Source organism: Rhinolophus sinicus, chromosome 5 (genome assembly GCF_057876585.1).
Source record: "Rhinolophus sinicus isolate RSI-liver-muscle chromosome 5, RSI-T2T, whole genome shotgun sequence".
NCBI classification, from domain to species: Eukaryota; Metazoa; Chordata; class Mammalia; order Chiroptera; family Rhinolophidae; genus Rhinolophus; species Rhinolophus sinicus.
The window spans coordinates 72,680,572-72,708,404 of record NC_142505.1 but is presented as its reverse complement, the minus strand read 5'-3'; the positions used below and the strand labels follow the sequence as shown (position 1 = coordinate 72,708,404).

The following is a 27,833-nucleotide window of genomic DNA, read 5'->3' as shown; positions in this document are numbered from 1 at the left end:
ACAGATGCTTCGAGGTCCCAACAGCAACCAGGTAACAGAAGCCCGGGCCGGCACCGCAACGCGGTCTGCGGCGCCCAACCTCGCGAGATTTGTTGGCCCGGCAAAGTCACCCTCCCAGCCACATCTCGCGAGACTAAGATTCAGGAGCGGCTATCGGCCGGTTAGGGGTTGCGGGGAAGATGGAGTATCCCGCGTTGGGCACGGTGGAGGCCCCGGACAGCGGAGGGGCCCGGCCATACAACATCTCGGAGGAGCGGGAGGGCCGGGAACCAGACCGGCTGCGCTTCGACCGCGAGAGGGCGCGCCGCCTGTGGGAAGCAGTGTCCGGGGCCCAACCAGTGGGGAGGGAGGAAGGTGAGTCCGAGGGTCTCAGAGGCAGGAAGCCCCTAGCCCGCCTGCCCGTTGCGCGGGAAGTGGCGGAAGCCCGGGGCGAGAACGCGGACCAGCCCCCGGGTCTACGGTCACACCCCCTAACTCCCGGCCCGCCCACTTGCGTGACGCGCCGGAGGACTCCATCGGGCCCATGCACCGTGGGCCAGCTCCCCTGAAAATCGAGTCCGCGGCACCCCAAGAATCAGGGCCCCGCGTGCAAATGGTCAGGGGCCTTCTCAAGTTCAGGCCGCCAGTGCTTTCTGCCCTGCATTCTTTACCCGCCAGAGCGCAGTTCTTTCCAAGCTCGTGGACTGTAATCCCTCTCCACGCCTTCTGGGAGACCCACAGACTCGTAGCTCCTTCACCATTTCTCCCTGACTCTCCATCGTCCCAGTCTCCAGGCTCCCCCACCCCTACTGTCTCTTGCCTCCCTACTGTCATGCCCCACACTTCCAAGGGATCTAAAAGCCTTCTTACCCCCATGTTCCTCCTGGCCTTGGTGACTGAGCCCTGGTTTACCCCTGTTTTTAGGTGTCTGGTCTCTGCCAACTGGGTCCCTTTTCTGACATGGGGGCCAGGAGCCTGAGAAACAGGGACACTTCTCCGCTGAAGGTTCCCAGCTGGCTCTGCATTTTACCTGGCAGTGGTAAGATGGAGATGGAAAGAGCTGGCCTGACCTGGTTATGTGACTCTCTTCACAGTCCTTAGCAGAGGTAGCTGCACAAAGACGGGGCTTCTGTGCTAATCCTATCATGTAATCTTCATGGCAGTCAGATTTCTGTAACGGTTTGTTTGCTTGCTGAGCAGACTCATCTTGTAAAGTGTAATATGTTGCCTGTGGGCTGATTGGACTGTGATAAAATGGAATTTTTGACCACATCCAAGGACTATATATGTTTCAATTTGGGATGGTATACAGACCTATACCCTAGTATATTTCTCCAGTTTAAAAACTAGTCTAGTCTGACTCCTAAATTATTATGTGCCCCCTCTCTCCCTCATACATTCCAACTTGTGTGGTATAAAGTTGCACACACACCCCACCCCCCAACCTGGCAGTTTTCCTTTCATTAATTTGACAAACATTCACTGATGCCTGCTTTACTCCCAAGACTGGCTGAGTGTTAGAACTACAGAGATGAGGAAAAGACTGCCCTTGCCCTGGAGGGACCTGTAGTCGAGTCCAGGAAGCAGAAACCAAAACAGTTTCGGTTGAATGTATAGTAGGAACAGTGGAGAGGAATGCCTAAGAGTTTGGGATGCACAAAAAGAGGAAGTGACCTTTGTCCTCAACCCAGCAGCTGTGTGCTGGAAAGTGAACTGTCTCTTTCTGTGTGTATGAATGTACAGTGTCGCTTACAACCCAGTTCATTTCCCTCCTCTCCTCGCTTTTGCAATATTTATATGAGGTTTAGGTAGATACCTGTAACCCCAAGTTCTACTTGCTTGGGTTTTTTTTTTTTTCTCTTAGCACTTTCATTGAGTTAGAATTTACATACCATAAAATTCACCCATTGTAACTATACAATTCAATGATTTTTAGTAAAAGGATAGTTATGTAGCCATAATCTAGTTTTAGAATATTCCCATCACTCCAGGTCTTTTGTGCTCCTTTATTTTAAATCCCCACTCCTACCTCCTGCCCTAGGCAACCCCTGAACTGTTTTCTGTCTCTATAAATTTGCCTTTTCTGGACATGTCATATAAATGGAAACATACAAATGTAGTATTTTCCATTTGGCTTCTCTCAGCATGTTTTTGAGGTTCAGCCAAATTGTAGTGTGTATTAATACTTCATTCCCTTTCATTGAAAGTAGAATTCCATTATATGGATCTTGGTTTTTTTTATCCTCTGACAATCTGTACCTTTTGGGTGAGCTGTTTAGACTATTCACATTTAATTTAATTATTGTTATGGCTAGATTTACATTTTGCATTTTGCTATTTATCTTCTTTTTGTTTTGTTCTTTTCCTCTTTTACTGGCTTTTGTGTTAAGTATTTTGTAGTGTACCATTTTAGTTCCCCTATTGATTTTTTTTTTTTCAGTTATTTTCCTAGTGGTGTTTTAGGGACTACAGGATGCATCTTGACTCATCATAGTCTACTTCAAATTAATACTAACTTAATTCTGGTAAAATATAAAAGCATTCCTATAATGTAACTCCTTTCCTCCCCCTCCTTTGTGCTGTTGTTGTCATATATGTCTATATATGTTATAAACCTAATTAAACATTGTCATAATTATTGCTTTATACAATGTTTTTTAAAGAAGAAAATAAATTAGAAAAAAATATATAATGTCTTTTATATTAACCCACATATTTACCATTTTTGATGTTCTTTATTTTTTCCTCTGAATTCAAGTTATGGTGTATCACTTTCAGCCTGAAGGGCTATTTTTAGTATGTCTTGCAAGGCAGACCTGCTAGCAATGAATTGTCTCAGTCTTTATCTGGGAATGTTTTTATTTTGGCTTCATTCATAAAGGATAGTTCTTATTTTGTTTCTAATAACAGCTTTATTGACACCTAATTCATATACCATAACATTCGTCCTTTTAAAATGTACATTTAGTATATTCACAGAATTGTGCAGCCATCACCACTGTCTAATTTCAGAACATTTTCATCACCCCAGAAATATACCCTGTACCCATTAGCAGTCACCGCTGGCAAGTACTTATCTTTTTTCTGTTCGTATGGATTTGCCTATTCTGGACATTTCGTATAAATGAAATTATATAATATGCGTTCTTTTGCAACTGGCTTCTGTCACTTAGCATGAGATTTGAAGGATAGTTTTGCTGGACATAGAGTTCTTGGTTGATAGTTTTTTCACTATTTTCACTTGGTTGATAGTTCTTTTTCACTATTTTCCCCATTTTTATTTTTTTATATTAGTTTCAGGTGTACAGCATAGTGATTAGTTCACTACTCTGCATATGTCTTCTGGCATTCATTGTTTCAAGACGAGAAGTCATTAATCAAATTATTCCACTGTAGATGATGAGTCATTTTTCTCTTGCAGCTTTCAAAATTTTCTGTCTTTATATTTTAATCGTTTGACTGTGATGTGTCTAGGGGTCAATCTCTTGGTATTTATTTTATTTTGAGGGTCTGAGATATTTGGATATATTAATGTCTTTCTTTGGTCAAATGTGGGGAGTTTTCAGGCCTTATTTCTTCAAATATTTTTTTCTGCTGCTTTCTCTTCTCTCCTTCTGAGATTCCCTTATACATATGCTGGTATGCTTGATGTGTCCCACAGGTCTCTGAGGCTCTGCTTGTTATTCTTCAGTTTTCTTTTTTTTTTAATTGGGGAATATTGGGGAACAGTATGTTTTTCCAGGACCCACCAGCTCCAAGTCAAGTCGTTGTTTTCAATCTAGTTGTGGAGGGTACAGCTCATTGGCCCATGTGGCAATTGAACCAGCAACCGTGGTGTTATGAACACTACGCTAACCAGCTGAGCCAACCGGCCACCCTTCAGTTTTCTTTTTCTCTCCTTCAGATCAAATATTTCTATTAATTTATCTTCAAGTTCACTAATTCTTTCTTTTGGCCATTTTGACTTTCCTGTTGAGTTCCTCTAGTGAATTTTTCATTTCATTTATTGATTATTTCATTTCAGCTCCACTCTGTTTATACATGTTCTAAATAGAAAACATTTTTGGGGTGGCCGGATGGCTCAGTTGGTTAGAGCTCAAGCTCTGAACGACAGGGTTGCCAGTTCGATTCCCACATGGTCCAATGAGCTGTGCCCTCCATAACTAGATTGAAGGCAACAAGCTGCCACTGACCTGCCCGAGGGGCTGCCAGATGACTCTTTGGTTAGAGCACGAGCTCTCAACAAGGTTGCCAATTTAATTCCCACATGGGATGGTGGGCTGCACCCCCTGCAACTAAGATTGAAATCCGCGACTGGACTTGGACTTTTTAGCACCACATCATCAGTGTCTTTACATTTGCTTTCTTCTTGCCCTTTTGTATGATGAAACTTGAGCTTCTTGAGATCATCAACAATATGGATTCACAAAGTAGGTGGAAGTAGTAAGGCTACATGACCTTATGGAGCTAACTGTCCAGTTCATTCTCATAGAGCACCCTGTTAGACCATACTGCCTAACCAGTCGGACCCATGGGTAGATTATGTCCAGCTTCCTTTTCCTAGGATCTTTTGTTGTTTGCTGTTTTCTAACTATAGCTGTACTTAGACACCCACTACCTTCTAATAAGCCATAAGAAACGGGGTAGTAAATAGGTTTCATCTCCCCCTAAGGACCTCTTCCAGGCAATTGATGAATTTCTATAGAGCTGAGTTGAAGATTCTAAGGCCACATCAAGGCCCAAGGATTCGCAAGTCATTATAGATTAGCAATGTTCACCTAATAGTTGGAATATAGGAGTTTAGTCATGCAGTAACCAGCCATCCTGGCCCTAAGTCTTCGTAGGGCAACTGAAGACACCTTAATTCACCCAAAGACAATTGCAACTCAGATTGAAGTGTCTATCATTTTGTTTCCCAGATACTACTTCCCCTAAATTTCTTAAGTTTATGAATTACCTTGCTTTCCCACACTGACTTTCTCTGTCCCTACTTCATTGACCCTGTAAAAATCAGCCCTGAACTTCACACTCTAGGTCTCTCAGCCTCTGCCCCATACATCTTCTCATTGGCTACGATACAGATAGCAATTAAATCCTGCCAATCGGATGGCTTCTCATAAGATTTGGAAGGCAGAAATGCAACGAAGACCATATTCCTATGGCCATTGGCTATTATTGCTATAAAGAAATGGCATGGAACTGTGAGCTATTCTACATCAGTGTTCCAGCATCCATTCTCCAACTTCATAAGCTGAGAAGTAGGTTCAATAACAATGAAGCTTCCTATTTCCAACAAGACTGTAATGGAGGCCTCAGAGACTATAGCTTGCCTATTGGAACAATTATGCATGGTTCCTAGAGATGTTTCTGGAGGCCCAACCTAGTCCCTTCAGCCTTTGCAATGATTTTCTAAGCACTTCATTTCCTAGATCAAACCTGTCCCACTCTGGAGAGGTAGCTGGTAGCTGGGTTAGAGTTGTATTTGGCTATCAGGGCAGCAGGAATTCACATTTCGTGCACCTTCGCAAAATTCTGATCATTCATGTATGTTCTTTTTCTCCTTGTAGACCTTGACTTCCTCCAACCTCATGAACCTCTCATGGCTTTTCTGAGTCAGGAATTCAGGGAAGACTTGGCCGGACAGTTCTGACTCAGAATTTCGTAGGCAGTTGCAGTGACATGGTGGCTAGAGCTGAAACAGCTATGGGTTGGTGCTTCCAGGGGCTGGCCAGGCAGCTTGCTCTTTCCATCCAGGTAGTCTGAGAGCCTCTCCATATGGTTTCATGCATGGAATCGTTTGGGCTTCCTCACAGTTTGGAAGAAAACTGCTTACATGGTGGCTGAAGACTTTAAGAGCAAATATTTCCAATTTGGTTCTTTTTTATAATTTCTATGTATCTGTGTTGCTTACTGGTCAGCCAGTGATTCAACAGAGTTTGTTCTCAAACACCTGGTGCTTAAGACCTCAGTTCTCTGCTGTTAGAATCTGTGTGTAAGCAGGGAACACATTCAAAGTTCAGGCCATTTTCAAGTCTTTCCAGGCTTTTACTTTCGGGCCCTTTTGCGTCTCTTCTGCACATGTGCACAGCCTCAGAGTTGGCCGGGAGTATGTGACTTACTTGGCCCTCTTGCGTCTCCATGGCCACGCAGTCTCAGCCAGGCACTGAACCATGGCCTCACCTCAAGCTAATAGATCCCTTGGCCCTTCCTGCTCACCTGCCTCTGAGATCGTCACTTCCACCACTAGTGTAACGAGCTATGCATGTTGCACACCACTCCAAATTAAGTGATTGCCCCCTTCCACAGGGAAGCTATTGGTTCTCACATCCTGCCTCTTCTTGGCACCTCCTCTGTGCTGCTGAGTATGGGAGGGGATGAGAGCAGCCCCAGTGCCCACCATTCTCACCCGAAGTTCAGCAGGTGCACAAACATAAATGCTTCCCAGATTGTGACGTGCCCTTGGTCAACTTCCAGAGTGCTGCTGTGGTGGTTTTGTCAGTTTTGTAGTCGCTTTTGGGGGAGGGGAGGATCTCCTCAATATGCCACAGCTGGAAGTCCCTCCAGTACTCGTTTTTATATTCAACTTCTCTTCCTCTGTCTGATTTCTAAGTTTGGAGGGTCCCAAGACTCAGTCCCAGAACCTCTTCCGTTTTTCATCTACACTAGGATTCTCTTTCAGTCTATAATTTTAAGTATGATTGATATGCTGATGATTCCCAGTTTATATCTCCAGCTTTGACCTCTCCCTCGAGCTCCAGACCTGAATCTTCAACTGACTACTTGATATTTCTACCCATAAGCCCGATAGACCACTCACATTTAACATAGCCCAAAGAAAAGCCTTTAATTTCTTCTCCAAGGCTGTCTTCTTCCAGTTCTCATCTCATCTGTACAGTTTCTCAAGTTCAAAACCTAGGAGTGATCCTTGAATCCTCTCTTTCCTTCGCCACCCCCAAGCCAATCTAAGAAATTGAATGTCAGATCTACTTGCAGAATGTAATTCCAAATCCATCCACTTTTCTCTGTCTCCATTGCCAACCTGCCTCATCCAAACCTCCATCATCTATGACCCAGAAGCCTGCAGCAGCCTCCTCTCTGTTCTCCCTGCTTCCGCTTCTATCCCCGTGCACTCAGTGGACACAGTGATCAGAGTAATCTTTTCCAAACGTAAGTCAGATCTTGTTGCTTTTCATTGCACTTAGAATAAGATCCATAGTTCATATCATGATTTATGAGGCCTTCTGTTCATTCAGGATCTGGTAGGCCTCATGCTGTCTCTCCAACTTAATTTCCTACCACTTTTCTCTCATTCACCACTGGTTTTCTCTCTATTCCTTGAACATGCTGAGCTCATCCCTGCCTCAGAGACTTGGCCTGTCTCAGGCTGGAACACTTTCCGCCGACCTTGTGGCTGATGCCTCCTACAGTGTTCTTCATTAACATCCTGCCCCCATCCTCTACCACTTTGTTTGTTTTCTAGTATTTCTCACTGTGCCACTATCTTGCTTTTTTATTTTCTTTGTATTCTGTTTTATTTGTTGATACCACCCCAGCATGAAGCCCAGTGCTGGCACCTAGAAGGCATTGTAAATACGTTTGTGGGCTGTGAGTGTACAGTCTGAGGCCAGAGAGGTGCATTTTAGTCATTCAGCAGGTATTCACCAAGCCCCTACTGTAGGTCACGTATTGTGCTGGGGATACAAAGTCATAAATGACATGGTCCCTACCCTGTTTAGTCTTTGGGAGTCAGATTCTGAATGTCCTTGAAAAGGAACCCCATCTCCTTTAATAAACAAGATCTAGCATCTCCAGGCTTGAGGAGATAACTGGACTCTGACTCCTGGGTACCATCTTTAAAAAGCTCTGGCCCAGATGTGTTCACAGACCCACTTCCCTTGGTTCTCTGAAGCACAGCTGAGGCAGGCAAAGTCTTTCACAAAAATTTACCAAGCACTGTAGGAGAAAACTGGGGAAATAAACGAGACCCTCCGAGGCAGAAATACAGCCAGACAACAACCCTTCTGCCCAAAAGTGCTGGCGTAGATAAGCTTTAGACCTTGTGAAGTAGAAAGAGGCACCTTAAAAGTTCTCCACCAAGACTCCTTCCAGGGCATCTTGACCACTTTTTGGTCCAGAGTATATGATAAAAAACTGTGGGCTTGCCGTCCCCTCACAGTTTTCTGGACTCTGCCCTGCCTCAGTTTATCAGTGTCATGATAGAATTCATGCATTGAATGAGTTTTTACTCCCTCCCCAAAAAGGTAAGGCTTTGTTCTCCAGGCCCAACAATTAAGAACAAGTTAATATCATGGTTTCCTACAGTGGGATTTGTGTAAAATGTTAGGTAATTTTAGATGTTTCAAAGTCAAGTGAAGAACAGTGAGGAAAATTTTAACAGTTATCAAATTTTAGATTAAGAACTATCATCATAGGTACAATATAGAAAATAATTAATTTTCTCAGAACCACAGGACCCAGAAAATAATCTGATGATAACATTGAGATTGAGCATGTACTACCAGGTACTGTGCTAAGTGGTCTCTACGGGAAACCACAAGGGGAATCCCTTCTATGAGATACATGTCACCAGTACTCCCATTTTATACAAAGGAAAACTATGGAGTGGAGATAAAGTAATTTCTGTAAAATCATGCAGCTAGTGAGTAACAGCAGCAGGATTTGAACCCAAGTCGGCATGCCTAGGGAGCCCAAGTTCCTACACAATTTGTACCACAAACATTTAGCTGGTATTAGGTAATAGTTTATGTTGACTATATAAGAATAGGATTAGTTTACGTTTCCTCATGAAGATAAAAGATCAGCACCATCTTCTAACTGGTACAAATCCTCCAAAATTTCTCTTCAAATCTTCTGATCCAATCAAAAGAAAGCCAATTTTTAATTTTAATGATTCCTCAGTAAATAGAAGCTCACATTCTTTCCATACAAAAAGAATGTTCTAGTCTTTTAATAGTTAAGCCCCAATACAATTTTCTTTTTTTTTTAAGGAGGGTGCAGCTCACAGTGGCCCATGCGGGGATCAAACCAGCAACGTTGGTGTTATAAGCATAACGCTCTAACCAACTGAGCCAACCGTCCACCCCCCCCAATACAATTTTCTCACCAATTCTGTGTAGTTATACCAATGGAAATTTAAATAATTAGAAAATGCTATTCATCTTTTAGTGGAGCAAATTTGAAGGTTGCTTTATTTTTAATTCCACAAAAAAGGTCCCATAAATAATAAAAAGATACAGAATTATTACAATAAAACTTTTAAAGGAACAGTCAAAAAATGATTCCCTTTTCAAGTCTTTCAGACCTTCTGATTCTATCAGGAAAGAAGTCTCAGTTGGATGTGACCATGTCATAACGCCGCTCTTCACAGTCGCTGCTCTCTTACTGTTCTTTTTAAGGAAAGCTCCAAGCCTGACGCCAGTGTCTGACTAAAATTCTATCATTTTTATTGGTGTCTACTTAAGTTATGGTCTAAAGATTCCTTTTTAAAAGAATTTACTTGTATAGTATGGTGACTATAGTTAATAACTCTGTATTGTATATTTGAAGTTTGCTAAGAGAGTAGATCTGAAAAATTCCTATCAGAAGAAAAAAATTATAAGTCGTGTGGTAACAAATAGACTTATTGTGGTGATCCTTTCGCAATACAAATATCGAGTCATTTTATTGTATACCTGAAATCAATATGTTGTATCTCAATTTAAAAGTTTTCAGACTATTTAGTAAATAAAATTGGCTTAAATAAAGTTATAAAGTAAGGAGTAGTGTAGGTGGTGTGAGAATATAGCATGAGTCGTGAAAGCAGTAGGGGAAGAGTGACTAAAGTTTGCTGAGCTATAATAGCGTGGCATTCCATTACCCAGGGCCTGAGTTTGAGGCAGGGTTCAAAGACAGTGCTCTGGAGGCAGGTTTTTAACGCAGAGATTCTTTATTTTCCTCTCTGTAGTGGAGCACATGATCCAGAAGAACCAGTGTCTCTTCACCAACACCCAGTGTAAGGTTTGCTGCGCCTTGCTCATTTCGGAGTCCCAGAAGCTGGCACACTACCAGGTATGCCGCTGTACCTTTAAGACTGCTTTACACTCCAGACCCAGTTCCAAGCCCCCACTCCTCCCTGGCGTGTACAGTGAAGTGCAGCTCCTTCTTAGCCATCTAGGCGTTGCCTCCATGCATGTTGACTATAACTTGAAGACTGACTTAATTTTTCCGAGCCTCATTTCTCCCATCCAAATCAGGATCATTATACTTACACCTTCCGTTGTAGCTTATATAGTAGAAAGTACGTGTTTTGGCTTTAAATAGACCCGAGTTTGAATCACAGCTCTGCTACTCATCTTGGGCAAGAAACCTCACCATCTTCAGCCTCTGTTTCCTTATCTACAAGATAGAGATGATGATAATTTTCTCATATTGTGAAGATTAGATTTGACAGCATGTAAAGTAACTTGAACAGAGTAAGAACTCAGTAAACTAGTTTTCTTCCCCCACCATCTTCGCTCAAAAGTTTTGTGAAGATGAATCAGGTGAAAATCTAGTTAAGTGTTTTTGAGTGCCTTAGATGTACAATGGCATTTAGCTATCTTTGATCTTTTTCCTGGGTTCTTGCAGAGCAAAAAACATGCCAACAAAGTGAAGAGATACCTAGCAATCCATGGAATGGAGACATTAAAGGGGGAAACGAAGAAGCTAGACTCAGATCAGGTAATCCAGCTGCCATGTTGAGACCGCTCGCTTCCTGATGAAGCCAGCAGGCAGGTTGGTGCGGTGTAAAGAGCATGGGCTTTGAGTCAGACTGACTTGGCTTCAAATCCCAGCCCTGTCATGTGACTTGAGCAAGTCTTATTACTTCTCTGAGCCTTGATTTCTTCCTCTATAAAAATGAGGATGCTAATATCACCTACGATTTAGGATTTTTCCAAATTAAAATGAGGGAAGGAAAAAGCAGCCAACACAGAGCCTGGCACATAGTAGGGGCTCAGTAAATGGAGCGTTGTGATTTGTTGGAGTAGGACAAGAAGCTGCCCATTCCCTACTCAAGGAGACAAAGTGGAAGGAAGCCAGGCTGCGGCTTCCTTGAGATCAGGGGAAAGAGCTGAGTTCAACACTGGACTGTTTTGAATAAATAAATGGAAGGAACCCCTTTCCAGGTGCCTGCTCTCATAGATTTGCTTTTGGCTTGGAAGTCCTGCGAGAATTATGCTGAAACAACCCCAGTGCCTTAAGGGCACCATAATTTTTGTTCCATGGGAGGCTGTGTAAGTGTCATAGGGTAAGAAATCGGCAGACTAGTGCCCAGTGCCAGCTCTGCAGCTTACTGGTTGACCTTTGGTAAATTACTTACCCAGGCTGTACTTCACCCATAAAATAGAGATACTAATTCCTACCTCGTAAGGGTCTCATGAAGTAAAATTCCAATTCCTAGTAGAAAGAGTTTGCAAGCTGTGCCTCCTACTATAGTGACCACGGGTTTGCAAGGGCCGTGCTCATCCCTTCTCCAGCTCACTGGACTCATTCCTGATTGCCCCTCTTATGATTCAGGATTCAAAAAGATGGGATCAACTCTGACCTGGGCACATCACTTCACCTCTTTGGATCTCAGTTCCTTCAACTCTTGGAGTGGTCCGGTAGTTCAAATAAGATCACAGGCTCCTCTCCACCCCCCAATAAAGAATTATGCAGCCCAAAACGTCCATAGTGCCGAGGTTAAAAAATACTGTCTTAGAATGAATACTCTATCTAGAGATCAGACCTTCTCGGAGAGAGACTGGGAGCCCTTACTATAGGCTTGAAATACATTGTTTTCTAGTCATCATAATCAGATAAAACCCAGTGATCTGCTTGTTCAACAAACCCTGAGCACCTGCTGTGTGCCATACTCCAGCAGGTGCTAAAGATAGGAAACAAGGTGAGTCCCAACAGTCCATGCCCGAACGCTACACTTTGGTTTCCCAGAGTCTCCCGAGCTATGACACTGTCAGTTTAGGATGACGAGCGGTATGATAGAGACTCTGGGAGTACAGAGGAGGAACAAGGTGAATTCTTCCTGGACTACTCACACAAAGTGGCTCGATAATTGTTTATTGAATGATTTTCTTGAGTAAAAGTCTCTCAGAAGAGGTGACATTTAACCTGGGCCTTGAAGACTAAGCAGACATGTGCCAGGCAGGAAAGGAGGGAAGATCATTTTAGGCAGCAGGGAAGCAATAGAGAAAAAAGTGGGGAATGGTGAGTAGAGAGCCTGGGATGAGATAGCTGGAGGAGAATCCAGAAAGGTAGGTTGGGGTAGTGTGAGAAGGGGGTTCTGGAATGCCCATTCTCCTGTGGGCAGTGGGGAACCATGGAAGATTTTCTGGCCGGGCAGTGGTGTGATCAGACCTGTGTTCTTTCTCCCACCCAGAAGAGCAGCAGAAGCAAAGACAAGAACCAGTGCTGCCCCATCTGTAACATGACCTTTTCCTCCCCTGTCGTGGCCCAGTCGCACTACCTGGGGAAGACCCACGCAAAGAACTTAAAGCTGAAGCAGCAATCCACTAAGGTGGAAGGTACTGGTTTTCCTGAGTAGTGCTATATTGGGACCCCTCCCGTCCTCAGGGTACCAATGCCAGGTGCTCCCAGAAATGCTCACTGGGGCCACAGGCTTGGAGAGGTCAAACTATTTTTTGAGAGCCCTTAAAAATATGAAAGCAGACCTCGCTTCGTTGAAATACAGCCTCAGAGTTGTGCTCACCTAACCTCCCTTTCTTTGGTTACATCAGGTTTTCTATGTAGAAGTTTCTTAGCCCTGAGCTGTGGTCCTGACTAATATTATAACTCAGGACTGCCAAAGTGCCCCCGGCCATGCACACCGTGAGAGCATTCCACCTCCACCTCTCCCGCTTAGATCTTTCCCTACCAGCAGCCACCTGCCCTTCTTACCACGTGTACCAGGTTAAAAGCTAAATCCTCCTCTTTTTCATGTGCTCAGGTTATGCCCTGCTCACTTTAATCATCAAAGCTGCCTGTTCTCAAGACAGGGACTTGCCTTTCGAAGTTGAGTATTTCAGTGCTGCCACTCCTGCCCAGCAAGCTGTGTTTGCAGTTGCCATGAACTCATTCCCAGCACAGTGACTTCTAAAGGAGCCCCTCTATCTTGTCACCACTGGGGCCCTCGCTTTCATCTCATTAACTCCTGGCTTGCTGGGATTTTTAACCTCTGCTAACTGCAGTTATTCAAGAGTGAAAGTTCTTTGATCTTTATTTCATTTTTTCTTGGTGATTTTTGCTTCTCTCTTCACTTTGGACCAAGAAGTAAACTACACTATCTCTAATACTTGTTATCCTTTTTTATGTTACTGTATTATGAAAACAAGACAACAATGTTTTGGAAGGCTTTGAAGATAGAGTTTTAAAAACTCACTCAATTATACCCTCTTGTCACACCCAAATCTAGTTATTTATGCTATGAAACAACAGAATGTGGACTTTGAAGTCACAGACGACCCTGGGCTGCTGTTTACCATCTCTATGACTTGACTTCTTCGTGCCTGAGTGTCCTCACCTATAAAATGTTGATAATACTATCTACTTCATAGGTTGTGAGGATGAAGTAATGTATGTAAGGAGCCTGGAACATAGTAGGTGCTCAGTAAATGACAGCTGCTGTTAGTATTATCACCACCATTAGGAAGGCCAGTGAGTAGAACGCCCGCCCCCCCACCCCCATGGATCTCAGTAGCTGCCCAGACGTCCACCACCTGGAGCATGTCATTGGCCTTGCTTCTGGTTGGTTCATGAGGAAGCTATGCTATTACTAATTGCTTTTGTTTAAAGCCGGTATTGGTACCATTCATGGTACCAGAAAGATTAAACATTAGGCCAAGAGAAACCAGCTTAAGAACAGAACTTTATAAGACCACTTCTCTTGAGCTTTATACAGACTTACCTTTCTATAAATGGGAAAATTCTCTGGAATATACCCGGTCCCAAAGACTCCATATTCATGAGTTTATTTTCCATATCCACTTTTGGCCTTTGCCACACGCACATATGTTTTTATGTTGTAATCATCATGCATGTGTCCTGCTTTTACTTCTCATTTAATTTTGTAGTTTAAGCACGTTTTCATGTTATTACATGAGTTTATAACTGTATTTCTCAAACATTTTTCTAATGCAAAAGTAATACAAGCATGTTGTAAAAAATATGAAAAATATAGATAAATGGAAAGAAAAAGTACCCATGATTTTACCATTCAGAGATAACCACTGTTAACATTTTGTAGTAGTGTTTTTCCTATAATCTTTTGTTATGTGTACGTGTATATCTGTGTGTATATCTGTTTTATGTATAGCTAGATTAAATCCATGTATGTGTGCGTATAAACATAGAATACTTTAAATAACCTTACTGTTTTTATAAAAACGACGCATGCTCATTATGAATAATTCTAATTCAAACAATGCATAAGGTACAAAGAGGAAAGGAAATTATCACCCAGATCTTACCGCCAACACTGTCAATATGTTGGTAACATTTCAAAATACCAGTACACACATATGAACTATGTATATATTTTCTAACAATGATATAATCATATTGTGTGTATAATTTTCTTTTAATGCCCTTTTCATTTTAATGTAACATTTGTATTTCCTCATGTTGTTAAAAACTTTTTCATGAACATTTTTAATGACTATATAATACCCCATCATACCACATTTAACCATTCCTCTAAAGTTTTCCTCCCTCACCTTTTTGGTATTTATAGATAATGCTACAGCAAACATCCTTATAGAATACTCTTTCCATATGTCAAGCTATTTCCTGAGAGAAGATTCCCATAGCTCTCATTTTTATTGGATGTCCTTTAAGTGGTTCCTCTAACTTGACTTAACCATTCACCTCTGATGCTTCTCTTCAGTATCTTTTAAAGAATGACCTTTATGTCTTAACAACCATTATTATCTCTTTTCTGATGTCAGAAATCTACATTCATTGTAAAAAAGTTGAAAATACTGAAAAGCACCCTTTTACACTGTGCTTTTGGTCTTTTCTCCACGCATCACCAGTATGTTTTTTGTTGTTATTTTACAGAATTGAGGACATAAGAAACAGATTGCTGTATAACCTTTTCTTTTTAACTCAACACTGCATACTGAATATTCTCTCATATTATTAAATATTCTGCAACATGTATATTACTTTTCAAGTGACTTGCTGAACAATGGCCAGGGAAATTGAGGTTCCCTGTACTGGAAAATCACTGTGGGGAAAGCCAGCAAGTTTCTTCTGGCTTGCTAAAAATCCTCAGAATGTCCCGCACTGAAGTGGCACAGAGCTGAAAGAGCGTCTGAGCCATCTGTGAGTGCTGTGGAGCCCCACCCCGCACCACTCGTGTGGGTTCTAGGCCACATTTTTAAAGCCGTGGCTACTAGATTGACACCATCCCAGCCATGTGGACTCATTAGTGAGTCATGGCATCTACCAGGCAGCAGCACGGCCTGCAGTCAGCATTAGAACATCTGTTGATCCACAGGAGACTTAAGCGTGTTCCCCTCCCAGGCTCTGATGAATGGAATTCATTGACCAAAGCCAGGGGTTTTTCTGAAGGTGAAAGCATGAGCCGTACCCTTCAGGTCTCCCTGCTGTTCTGGCAGCCTGGCATAGCAAAGAGGGCATAGTCTTTAAGGGTCACACAGACCCGGGTTCACTCATTAGCTGGGTGGTCTCAGGCAAGTCATCTCACCCGTGAGCCTGTTTTTCTCTGTAATGTGGCAAAATGATACCTGCCTGATGGACTAGTTCTGGGACCAAAGGAGAAAAAGTACATTACAAAGCACGTAACTAAGTATCAGCGGCATCCTCTTCTTCCCGCTCAGCCCCAAAAGGCCTCCAGTACGGCTGCCTTTTTTAAATGACCTCCAGGCCCTCAGACCCTCAGTTTGTATGTCTGTGCATTGGCTCCCGGCTCTGTACTGGGGTACTGTGAGGATGGAAATAAAAAACTGAAACTTCTTGTCCCACTTGCTGTGACACTCTGGGGAGCGCTGAGGGATAGACGGCGTGCGTGTCCATATCTAGTCTGTTGTCATGTGGCAACTTGATAGCGGAAGCGCATGAGAACATCAGGATTCATGTGCCTAAAGTAGTTAACGCTGGTGAACAAAGTACTCCCCCAAATCTTTCCAGTTTCCCCAATTAGAGAAGGCTTTCACCGTGTGATTCACGCCTGCAGTGCCACATCTGCAAGTGTGATTAGCTAGTGACCAGCCTCCCTTTGCATTCAGCGTACTCGAAAGTCTGGCATCTTCTGGGTTTTTTTCATTGTTTCTGTTTAAACTCTCTCGCCGCAGCTCTGTCGAAACGCCTTACAAACCCTTTCCTTGTGGCCTCCACCTTAGCCTTGCACCAGAATAGAGAGATGATAGACCCAGACAAGTTCTGCAGCCTCTGCCACGCGACTTTCAATGACCCTGTCATGGCTCAGCAACATTATGTGGGCAAGAAACACAGGAAACAGGAGACCAAGCTCAAACTCATGGCACACTACGGGCGCCTGGCAGACCCTGCTGTCACTGACTCATCAGGTAAGAGCTGGCTCAGGGCGTGACCACGGGCTCCCCGGGCCACAGGGCTATGCTTTTCGTCTTTAGGTCTCCGAAGGCAGGCATGGCAAACTCAAATGCCTGCAGAAGCCAGACGGGAAATTTAAGGGAAAGAGCCAGGAGGGGAAATGGTCAGCGAAAGAGTGGCGTGCGTCTCCTAGCCAGCTCTAGCCAGCTACTACCGTATCTTTCAGTTTTTCAAAAGAATCTAGCAGCCAGATTTCAATAAGAATTCTCCTGACTTTTAAATGAGCAACTAAACTTTTTAAATGTTAAACCCTTTGTGAGTCAAATCTGTATGTAAGCCAGATTCGGCCTAAAGGCCTCCAGTTTGCAACCTCTGATTCAAACTCCATGTCATCCACATTCCTTGTGTGACGGCCTCAGTAGCCAGGTTGTAGCAGGGCCCCTCCTGTCCCAGCCGCTGAGGCCTGTGTCCCTGAGAGTAATGCCAAGGAGACCGTTCTGACTCCGAATATTAGCGACTCCCCTGAGCTCACGAGGCCCGTCAGCATCACGGGAGTGAGGAGCTCTTCCCATCACATAGGAAAGGACGGGGAGAGAGGAGAGATGATTATGTTCTCTTTCATTCAGCCAGTCAATATTTGTTGAGCACCTACTGTGTTCCCTCATTGGGGTACAGTAGTGACCAAGACTGAAACAGTTCCTGTCTCGTGGAGCCTATGTAGACATCAGTGTTGGACCCTAGGCTGTACAGATGCAGCACCAGACACTCAACACTTGAAGCCGCCATGGCGTCCAGGTGGCACGGCTTGGCCTCAGGGAAGCTGCTGCTCAGTCACGTGTGCTCCTCCCACAGTCCTGGAGAGGTCAACACCCAGACAGATGCCGTGGACGTGCCGGACCACATATGGGCAGGGGAGGGCTCGTGTGTCTCCAGCAGTCCTCCAAACCCCAAAGCAGCCGCACAGCACGGCCGTCCTGGGCCAGTACTGACACTGCTGACTTTGTGCGCAGGGGGGCTCGAGCAGGGTGCCAGGCATTGCTCCTCTGATGCCATTGAAGGATGCTGCTGCCTTACAAACCTCTTCAAAATTAGAGAGGGGCAGCTGGCATTGACATACTGTTCCCACGTGCAGGCAGTCCCTTTCCCGATAACCTGGTCAGTCCCAGATGCTGAGGACTCTGGAAACCTCAGAATGAAGCTCCTCAGAACCCTGCTTCACAACACCCTCCTGTGTGGGCCTGTGACTGCTAGGAACAACATGGGACCCAGCTGGCTCGACCCAGGGCACTGTGGTAGCTGCGGCTCCTTTACTCAGCTCTGCCCTGGTCATTCTTCATTATCTCTTGTCCACTGGCAGGACTCAGGCACTGCAATGTTTGGGGCTGCTTATCTTAACTTGTATCCATTCTGTTCTTTTATCTCAAGCCAAAGCCTTTCTGTATCCACCTACCTCCATTTGTCTAAGGCTAAATTACATTTGTAATCCTAAAACTGTAGCCTTGATCGTTTTTTCTTGCTGAAGGCATCTGACTGCTTTAAAGATCAGCCAAACTCAGTAATGAAAACCTAGGCAGAGAGGCAGGAAGGAGTATCACATGCCCCTTTGATATTAATATATACATTATAATTTAATCCCCACAGCAGTCCTATAAATAGGCATGATTTTCCCACTTCACAAATACAGAAGAGACTCAGAGTGACTCACTCCAGGACGTACAGCTGCAATGACCTGATGTTGATAAGTGACAACATCACTATGGGTCTCTTGCTCTGTCTGGCACCAAAATGTACACTCCCGCCTCCTGCCTGCAGCTCCGAGTGTACCTGACAGGAGGCTTTTTGGGTGCAGGACATCAGCAGAGGCATTGAGCCCACTCTGACCCCTTCTTACTCACAGAGGTGGAGTGATGACCTGGGGTATGCAGGCAGTGACGTCATCAGCTGACAGGGATTCTGCCTTAGCGGAGGATTGAGGTTTGTCAGTGGCCTGACGCTTCCCTACGTCAGTAGAGGCTTGTTCGTTCATTCTTCTGTTCCATCGGTCATGCTACACTTGCCAATGGCTGCTGCAGTCCAGGCCTTAGGCTAGACGTGCTCACATGTAATTACCTGATTTAATCCTCACAGCTACTCTGTTGTGCAAGTGTGATTACCCCCATTTTACAAATGAGGACATTAGGATCAGACGGACGACGTGGTTTGTCCCGGGTCCCAGTAGGAAGCAACAGGGCCAGCACTGAAACCAGGTCAAGTTCTGTGTCGGGTCCAGAGAATAGTTGCCATGGGCTTCTGGCAGGTGTCTCATGACAAGTATAGGTCTAATGTGAAATGGCCCAGACTGTCCAGCTCTCTCCCACCAGGGGTAGGTGTGGCATCTACCAAGCTGATCAAACAAGACTTGGAGTTTGCCTTACACGCCAGGCTTACCCAAGAACATCAAACTAAAACCTGCATCTCATCCTAAGAGCACTGGGAAGCCATTGACAGTCTCAGATCCTTGCAGCCTCCAGAGCACTCCGTGTCGCCTCTGGGGTACTAGGGTCCTCTGCTTCACCCCATCGCTTTCCCGACTTCGGGTCTTGCCTCCTACACAGAGCCAGTCGCTTACTCTGCCCCACGCTGATCCCCCAGCTTCTTCAACTCCTATGCATAGGACAGGTTTTCAGGTCTTAGAAAATTCATAGATAGTCAAGAAATACTTGTTGGTCTCTTTCCTAACGTGCCAGGCATCGTATATGTGGTGGTAAACCTGACGGGTGTAGTCTAAGTTCTCACGGAGCTTAGAGTCTATGGAGAAGACAAGCATTGAGCAAACAACAAGGATGACAGACTTTAGAACAGGAAACAAATGGAATACTATGTAGATAACTCATGCAGAAGCAGGGATCAGAAAGGCTTCCTAGAGGAAGGGGTATAGTTAGTGTGGGGCAAGATGATGCTGGGGAGATGAGCGAGTGTCCATTCATGGCGTTGTGAGTCATGGTAAGGATTTGGGCCTTTATCCTAAGAGCACTGGGAAGCCATTGGCAGTTTCAGCATGAGATCATTCTGGTTACAGGGTGGAGAATAGTTTGGGATGGGGAGTAAGGATAATGGGGACAGAACCGCAATGGGCTATGGTAGTCATTCATACTGCAGAAGGTAGGAGCTTGGACTCAGATGGCAGTAAAGGAGGTAGAAGCAAATGAATGCAAGATGCATGTTGGAAGTAGAGTTGTCAGGACTTGGCCATCAAATGTGGGAGATGAAAGAAAGGGAACAGTCAGGATGGTGTACTTAGTGTATTTAGTCTTAAGCAATGAGGTGGATAATCCTGTTTTGTCCACTTCAGTTTAGGATGCCCATGAGACATCCAAGTAGAGATGTTAAAGAGGCAGTTGGATATACAGGTCGAGACCTTGAACAAGAGGTCTGAGTTCGAGATACTGCCATTTTAGTAGGTCAGAAACTGTTAGATATTGGTGGTTTCATGTTTTAACCTAATAGGTGGTAATTAAAGTCAAGGGAATGAATAAGATCCCTTAAAGAGTCTAGAGAGAGAAGAGCTGAGGGTCTAAGATTGAGCTCTCTGGAAATTTGGAATGCCAGTACTAATAGTGGAGGTTAAACAGGAGTTAGCAGGAGACAGAGTGTGCATGCTGAAAGCCAAGGGCGAGAGACATTGAAGAAGGGAGGAGTCACCAGTTCTGTCAGGGGCTGTTGAGAGGTCAAATATGATGAGGCTTCATAAGCATCCATTTTGTCCATTAAATTTAGATACAAGGAAGCCACCATCGGCCCTGGAAAGGGCGTGTGCGAATGGGTGGGGATGGAGGGATAGGTTGCAAACTAATTGAAAGGCAGGGAAATAGAGAAGCAAGTGTAGACAGGTCTTTCAGAAGCCTTGGCAGTGAAAAAAGGTGATACAGGTGCTTTTCCAAATAAGCCAGATGTTTAAAAATCAGCTCTAGTGATGTAAGATTCATAAAATCATGCAGGTAAACCAGAATATCAAACATGTAAGACAAAAAGCAGATGAAAATTTATGTGTGGGTACTTGTTTTTCAGAAGCAACAGTGAATTCTGCAGTTGCCCCAAATAACGATTTGAATCTAGCTTACAGATCAGCAAACAGTGTACTGACGTCTTGTACTTCGCAGGGGACACAGGAGAGTCCAGAGAGGTGTGCTATAGAGGGAAAAACGGGGGCTTCAAGGGCCAGAGGGAAAATCCCAGCTCTGACCACAGATCAACCACTTAACCTCTCTGGGTCTATTTCCTGCTCTGAAAAATGGAGATAAACATCTATCTTGCAGGGTTGTTGTAAGAATCCGAAGGTATAAATATCCTGGCATGGTGCCTGGTGCTCAATAGAGAATAAAATGGGCTGTTGTAACCTGGGCATCAGTAACTCTTCACCATTGGTGGTTGTCACCCCCACACCAGCCCCAGGTCCCACTCCTGACCTTGGGGAGAGAGTGGTTCTGCTGGTCTATTATGCATCTCTTCCCTGTTAGTGTTGAACCATGAATTCTGGCCTTAACTGTCTAAAAAAGACCAGAATTCTGATTGCAGTAATTTTCCCCTTGAGTGCGTTAAAGGGATGCATCTTCCAGGAAATACTTGAAGACACAAGGGAAATAAACATATTGGGAACTTTGTCTAGCTTATTGGGGTAGAGGAGATTGTTGGTGTTCTCAGCAGCTGCAGCTGCCGTGGAAGGCTGGTTAAAAGATACTCTCCTCTTTGCCAGCATGACTCATGGAACCCATCAAAGTGAAATAATAATAGTGATAAAAGCTCACATTTGTTAAACACTTACTTTGTGCCAAATGCTTTTCTTTGAATCATTACAATAACCTTATGAGATTGATAACTGATATTAACCTCATTTTATATATAGGGAACCTGAATCTCAGGGAAGCCCTACTTTTACAAATGAGGAAACCAAATCTCAGAGAGGTTAAGGAACTGGTCTGTGGTCCTCCAGGTAAGAAATGATAGAGCTGGGATTCGAGCCTAGGTGATCTCACTGCAGAGCTATGAGAATCAGGGTGGTAGATGATTTGAAAGGTTTAAGAGCCAGAAGAGCTCTTGAAGTCATGTTGTAGTGCATGGCGTGTATCAGACACTTGGTAAATAATAGCTGCTTTTTATTGTAGGTATTATGGTTATGAGTTGTGGTATAATTGGTTTATAATTGAGAAAAGCTGAGGATCAGAAAGGAGCGGGTTTAGCCAAGGTCAAATGAAGGCAGAGCCAGGAGTCCAGCCCCACCATATCCTGGCTCCTGACCATCTCTGTGCTAGACCATATGGAGAAAGGCCACTTCGTCACTGGAGCAGGACTGGGAGCGAGACAGAGCATCTGTGAGCCCCAAGGGAGAAAGACAGATTGATTTTTCATAGTGGGCATTCCCATTAATTACTGATATTACAAGCCGAGGAGAGTGGCACCTTCCCAGAGATCTCAGTGAAGGACATCCTTAATGAGGCCACTTACCAGTCAAGGTGGAAAAGACAGTTACACCAAATATCACCACTTTGTTCCTTCAATCTTTTATTTACTCAATAGACAGCTACTCTGGACCAGGCTCGAGGCTGGGACCGGGGGCACAGAGGGGAATGAGGAGGTTGCCAACTGCAGGGAGCACATTGGCACACAGCACACGCCCCCTGAGCACTGAGGCGTCTGGGATTCTCGTCAGGGCCAACCACCTGACCTCACCCACCCCTCCGTCCTCAGAAGAGCATTTGCATGCACTGTCAAAAGCAGCAGTCCCCAGGTCCCTTCTTACTGCATAACTAAGCATCTTGACTTTTATGTGTGTTTCAGCCGGGAAGGGCTACCCGTGCAAGACGTGTAAGATAGTGCTGAACTCCATAGAACAGTACCAAGCTCACGTCAGCGGCTTCAAACACAAGAACCAGTGAGTAATCAGCCTTTGAAGTCAAGCGTCTGCAGCGGGAGTTCAGGTCTTCTGAACCAGAATAAGGCCCGGTACTCCTTGGCTAATAGGGAATCGTGGCAGCCTTTTCTCAATCAACAGAAGCTCCGTGAGTTAGCAGAAAGAAGTGTCTCCTCTGTAAGCTTTCTCCCATCGGCTTCTCCCCAGCTGTGGGCCCTCCTGGGCTGAAAGTTTTGGTAGAAGCATAGGCGATTTCCTTGGGGGTCTCCTAAGAATACTTGGATTTCCTGGCCTTTAGCAGTCTAACTAGGGAAGCCTGTTTTCACTGGTCAGAAGACCTTAGTCTTCACTGCCATCAGTTCTGTGACAAGAGCTCCCTCTACAGGACATTACCAAATATGGCCAAGGTTCTTTCGTGCATTGATAACATTATTTATTGAACCCCATCTGAGTGGTGGGCAAGACAGACCCAGTCCCTCCTCTCAAGACCTTACATTCTGATAGAAGACAAAAAAACTATACTTATTTTTGGTCTTGGTTCTTCCTGTAGCCCCAGTGCCCAAACCAGGGCCTGGTGCTCAGTAACCATTTGTTGAGTGAATAAAAGCTCACCTCTAATAGCTCCCCTTATTGGTACTAGCGCTTCAACTATATTATCTCTAACCCTCACATCATCCCATAAGGTGAGGATAATGAGCTTTTGGTCTATAACCAGTAATTACAAATTGCGATAAGTGCTTTGAAGGGTAGAGGTGAACAGAAAGAGTTCTCTGTTCTTGATAATCCTGAAAATAACCAACATTCTTTGAGCCCAAGCAGATTCTCTCAGGCAATCCTCAAACAACCCTGGGAAGATGGGATCATTATTCTGATTTTACAGATGTAGGCAACCACCATTAAAAGTGAACCTAGATCCGATAAGGTCCTAATATCCAGAATATACAAGGAACTCATGCAACTCAACAACAAAAAAACAAACAACCCAATTGAAAAATCGGCAGAGGACTTGAAGAGACATTTCTCCAAAGAGGACATACAAATGACAAATAGACATATGAAAAAATGCTCAACATCACTAATCATCAGAGAAATGCAAATCAAAACCACAATGAGATATCACCTCACCCCAGTCAGAATGGCTATCATCAACAAGACAAATAGTAACAAGTGTTGGAGAGGCTGTGGAGAAAAAGGAACGCTCATACACTGTTGGTGGGAATGCAGACTGGTGCAGCCGTTATGGAAGGCAGTGTGGAGGTTCCTCAAAAAATTACGAATAGAATTGCCATATGACCCAGCAATCCCTCTCCTGGGTATCTACCCAAAAAATCTGAAAACATTCAGAGATAAAGACACGTGTGCTCCAATGTTCATTGCAGCTTTGTTTACGGTGGCCAAGACATGGAAATAACCAAAATGTCCTTCAAAAGTGAACCTAGAAGTCTGAGCTGTAATTCACACTGAGGCTTGTCTGGCTCACAGCAAGCTCCTCCAGGGCGTCATGCTGACAAGGAGGCTAGAGCCTGGCCAGGGAGGGCCCACGTGGTTCCGTCCCTTCCTCTCAGAAGGGAACTGTGGTGTGGACAGTGTGCCACAACATAAACTTCTGAAATGGGAATTATCCCCATTTTACAGATGAGGAAAGTGAGTTTCATGCAGGCAAGTCTGCTGAAATGATTGCTTTGGCTTTGGTTCTGCGTTGCTCACAGCCAAATGAGTTAAAGGTGGTAGTAACGGAGTGTTGGAGCAAAAATGCCCTTAGTCCTCTGTACTCTGCCTGTAGTCCCCCTCCCACACTGCAGCTGGTCATCGTCTTTATGTGTAGACACACCTTTCACTGGGAGGGCTCTCAAGGTTTCTCTTAGATATGGACTTGAGACAAGCCCCAGCAGTCCAGTGTGGGGCACACTTCCCGTTTAGCATACCTTCAGCCTGTGGCACCTCGACCAGTGGCAATGTCACAGACTGTCTGGAGCCAGCCAGAGCCCCATCCCAGGGCAACCCAGACTTGAAAATGCTAGTGTTGTTTACTGTTTTCTTCCTACATTTTCCAGCTATGTCACCTTGGGTGAGTCAGTAAACCTCTGAGCCTCTAGTTCCTCTTCTGTAGGATTACAGTTTGTTAAACACATATCGCATGTAATTCACAACAGCAGCTTTGAATTAGGGCCCCCCCCCCCCCCGTTACAACCCAAGGAATCCTAAGGTCAAGTAGGTTGAGAGACTTGCCCAGGATCACATAGTTACTTGGAGTAAGACCCGGGACTCAAACCTCTGACTCCAAAGCACGTTCTTTTCACTCTGCCACTTCCAGATGAAGCTCATTGTCCTCCCCTTATGGGATGCTGTGAGGGTTAGAGATAATATACTTAAAGCGCTAGTACCAGTAAGGGGAGCTATTAGAGGTGAGCTTTTGTTCACTCAACAGATGGTTATTAAGCACCTGTTATGTGCCAGGCCCTGATTTGGGCAGTGGGGCTACAGTAGGAACCAAGGCCAATACTGTTCCCCGATCCTTTGGGTCCCCCTCTGCCAGTAGAAGCAGATCCTAAAGAAATCCATAATAAGACAATATCAAGTGGTGCTAGGTACCCAGGAAGTGGGCTAGAGGGTGGCAGGAGAGCCACTGTAGATTTTTTGTGAGGGGGACAGTGGGCATTCTGCACCACTCGGACGGGGCCCTGTAGGTAGAATGAATGGTTTGGTACTGTGCAAAGACGTGGGCTGCAGTCCTGAGTGTACCACACTTAAAAGCTGACTGTGGGCAGGTCACTCACTCACACTTTCTGAACTGCAGTTTCCTCATGTATAAAATGGGGGTGCTATTCCCCCGCTTGTAGAATTGCCATGAGGGTGAAATAGGATGCTAGAAGCAAAGCACCCAGTAAAGGAGAGAGCTGTCCTGCTTGTCACTCCCAGGCCCTGGGAGAGCTGTACTACCATTAGAACAAGCTACCTGCAGCGCCATTGCAACCACCACAAACTAATCATGTACCTTTGTGCCCTCTCCAATTCCAGGTCACCAAAAACAATGGTATCACCCCTGGGCCAGATTCCAATGCAAAGACAACCTATTCAGAAAGACTCAACTACCTTGGAAGGCTAGAGGTGTTTCTGTCCAGCACCCCAGTTTGAACCAGCTATGAGCCAGCCCCCCGTGACTGTGACCGTGATATGGTCAGCCCTTGGCTCCCTCTTCCTCCTTTCTTACATAGGCCTGAGGCAGGAGTGGGCCACAGGCGGCCTCTGATTGGTCCAGGCAGATCCACCCCTGCTCCTCCCCTTTGGAATGGGCCCTGCCCTATAGGTCAGGACAAGGGAAGCAGGGACCTTGAGAGGACTTGGGGTCTCACAGGGTGAGAGTTTAGAGGATGGCCTTTCCCCCTCCCTGGCCCTTGTGGGCCACATGTCATGAGGCTCCAGGCCTGTCTCCTCGTCAGGTCAGCTTTGGACCAGTCCCTGCAGCTGAAGGACTGAGTTCTTCTTGGGTTTGAGGCACCTCCAGTGAAATTAGCGCTTTCACGCCACACTGTGGCCTAGGCGTGAAAGGGCAGATGGAAGTAGCTGCCATATGGAAGCTTGGAGCTGTGACATTCCCCCTCCCTCCACAAGTGCAGGCTTTCCTGAGCTTGGCGCCACACGCTGGCCGGTTTTACAGGTTTCTGCCCACTATGAAGTCCCCTGGGGCTTTGCCACAGTCCTGGCAAGCACTGCTGTCCCTCCTGTCCCTCCTCCGCAGTTCCTGACTGGTGCTTAGGACCTGCAGCAGCTGGGGCCACGCTAGAGCTGCAGGAGGCCTCCTTGCCCTGTTGGGGGGAGGGGGCCTTTCCCCTCCTTTGTCAAACGTTCTCCGGCCCAGGTCCTGTGGGAAGGTCCCCACAGGCAAGTTTTCTTGATGGTTCTGTGCCCTTAAAGGGAAATTGCCTCTTGCCCGCCAACTCGGAGGCTCATTGCTGCCCTTTGGCCCCAGCTAGCCCGCTCCTGCCTCTTGGGCAGCAGACCACCTGCCCAGGTCGCTGTGGTGCTAGCCCTCCCCCATCACCCACCGGGAGATTTCTGGGTACCAGGGAGTGGAATGGGGCCCCCAGGGAAACAAAGAGCTGGTGCAAGTCTCCGCAGTGAGCAATCAGACGTTCCGCAGACCCCAAACCTAGACTTCTCCAACTCTGCCTGGGACTTCACTGGGAGTGATTTTTCCTTGTAGCTTTCAAGCAGGAGCTGTAGGGAGGGGCACCGTCCGAGGCCTGCCCCCAGCTGCTCTCATGGCCGCCTCGCCTGTGAAATGCCTTTAGTATCGTACGTGGGTGTGCAGCTGTGTGCTTATGCTCTGTCTTTGGTCACTGAAGCATCTAAATAAAGCATTTCTCCCATGAGCCAGACTACAACTTAACAGACCTGGGATTTGGGACCATATTGCTGTTGGATCCCCCTCACCGCACTCAGACTCCCGGGGTCCTAAATACTGTGCTTAGGAGTTGGCACAGAGAGCGACATCTAAATTGCTTGGCAACCCTGTGGAAGTCTTCCCGGGTGCCCTAAACTCTACAACCTCATCCGCTCATCCAGCTCCCCGTGATGGAGGGCCTTGTGGAGGTTTAAATGGTAATCTGCTTTGAGAGAATTATTCTGGCTGCTATGTGAGAAGGAAGTTCGGGGAGCAGGAAACGAGACAGACATGGAGGCTGTCTAATATGGCTCTATCCAGGCTAACCCCTTCCGGGCAGAGACCTCACCTCATTCATCTCCACTTCCCTAACTACAGAGTGTGGTTCATGAACTGTTTGTTGAATGAATGGATGAACGAATGAATGTGGATGCATGAGGAGAGATGGCCTTTTCCTGCCTCACTCTTACACAGCAACACGTCTGTTCCATGGGACTCATCATAGGCCTGGTCATTCTTGGAAGAACCTTATCCATGACCCAGAAATGAGCTGGGAAAGGAGTGAGTTTAATGGCTTCAGAAGTCCTTTGTCCAGCCTCTGTTTCAGACAGCCAGATCTGAGGAAGGTGCCCAGGCGGCCTCAACTCCTGTTCTTCACCCAGTAAGCTCTTCTCAGGCACCTGCCAGCCAGAAGAGGCCCTCCACGGCCCCCAGGGCAGGTTCTTGGCTCTCGGCTTCCAAAGCCCAGACTGCCTCAGCAGTTTCCCCAGAGTCCTACCCCAGCCAGGATGTCAGAATCAGCCCTACCTACCAAGCGAGGAAGTGAGGGGCAGACAGGCAGGTGGGCAGTCGTACCATGCCATACCCTTGGCCTGCAGGACCTCTTAGTCTGGATTCAGGAGTGCCGGCCATCTGTGTGCCCAGCCCTGTTGGTACGGGGACACAGGGATGAATACGATTTCTTGGGGAGCTCACACACTGGTAAAGACCATGACGGCGGTGGTCACATGGCAT

The 27,833-nt window shown here is 45.5% G+C and overlaps 1 protein-coding gene across 6 annotated transcripts; it reads left to right on the top strand.

Annotated features, from left to right (window-relative positions):
• Positions 1 to 129: 129 nt before the first annotated feature.
• On the top strand, positions 130 to 26,808 carry ZNF346 (zinc finger protein 346). Of its 6 annotated transcripts, XM_074313428.1 has the most exons (8): positions 130 to 354; positions 904 to 1,018; positions 9,944 to 10,047; positions 10,606 to 10,698; positions 12,395 to 12,539; positions 16,377 to 16,562; positions 22,363 to 22,456; positions 25,454 to 26,808. In XM_074313428.1, exons 2-8 carry the CDS (start codon positions 940 to 942, stop codon positions 25,539 to 25,541), a joined length of 789 nt encoding a protein of 262 aa, XP_074169529.1. In that variant the 5' UTR covers positions 130 to 354; positions 904 to 939; the 3' UTR covers positions 25,542 to 26,808. The 6 variants fall into 6 exon arrangements, with proteins under 6 accessions (XP_074169529.1, XP_019566568.1, XP_019566567.1 ...); XM_019711009.2 differs by lacking the exon at positions 904 to 1,018 and having other exon boundaries at positions 135 to 354; XM_019711008.2 differs by lacking the exon at positions 904 to 1,018 and having other exon boundaries at positions 135 to 354; positions 16,329 to 16,562.
• Positions 26,809 to 27,833: the final 1,025 nt, after the last annotated feature.

Coding starts and splice junctions, on each gene's coding strand:
- ZNF346 (XM_074313426.1), top strand. CDS start 6,954: ATGTCAGATCTACTTGCAGAATGTAATTCCAAATCCATCCACTTTTCT. Junction 10,048..10,605: donor AGAAGCTGGCACACTACCAG/GTATGCCGCTGT, acceptor GGGTTCTTGCAG/AGCAAAAAACATGCCAACAA. Junction 12,540..16,328: donor GCAATCCACTAAGGTGGAAG/GTACTGGTTTTC, acceptor CTCTCGCCGCAG/CTCTGTCGAAACGCCTTACA.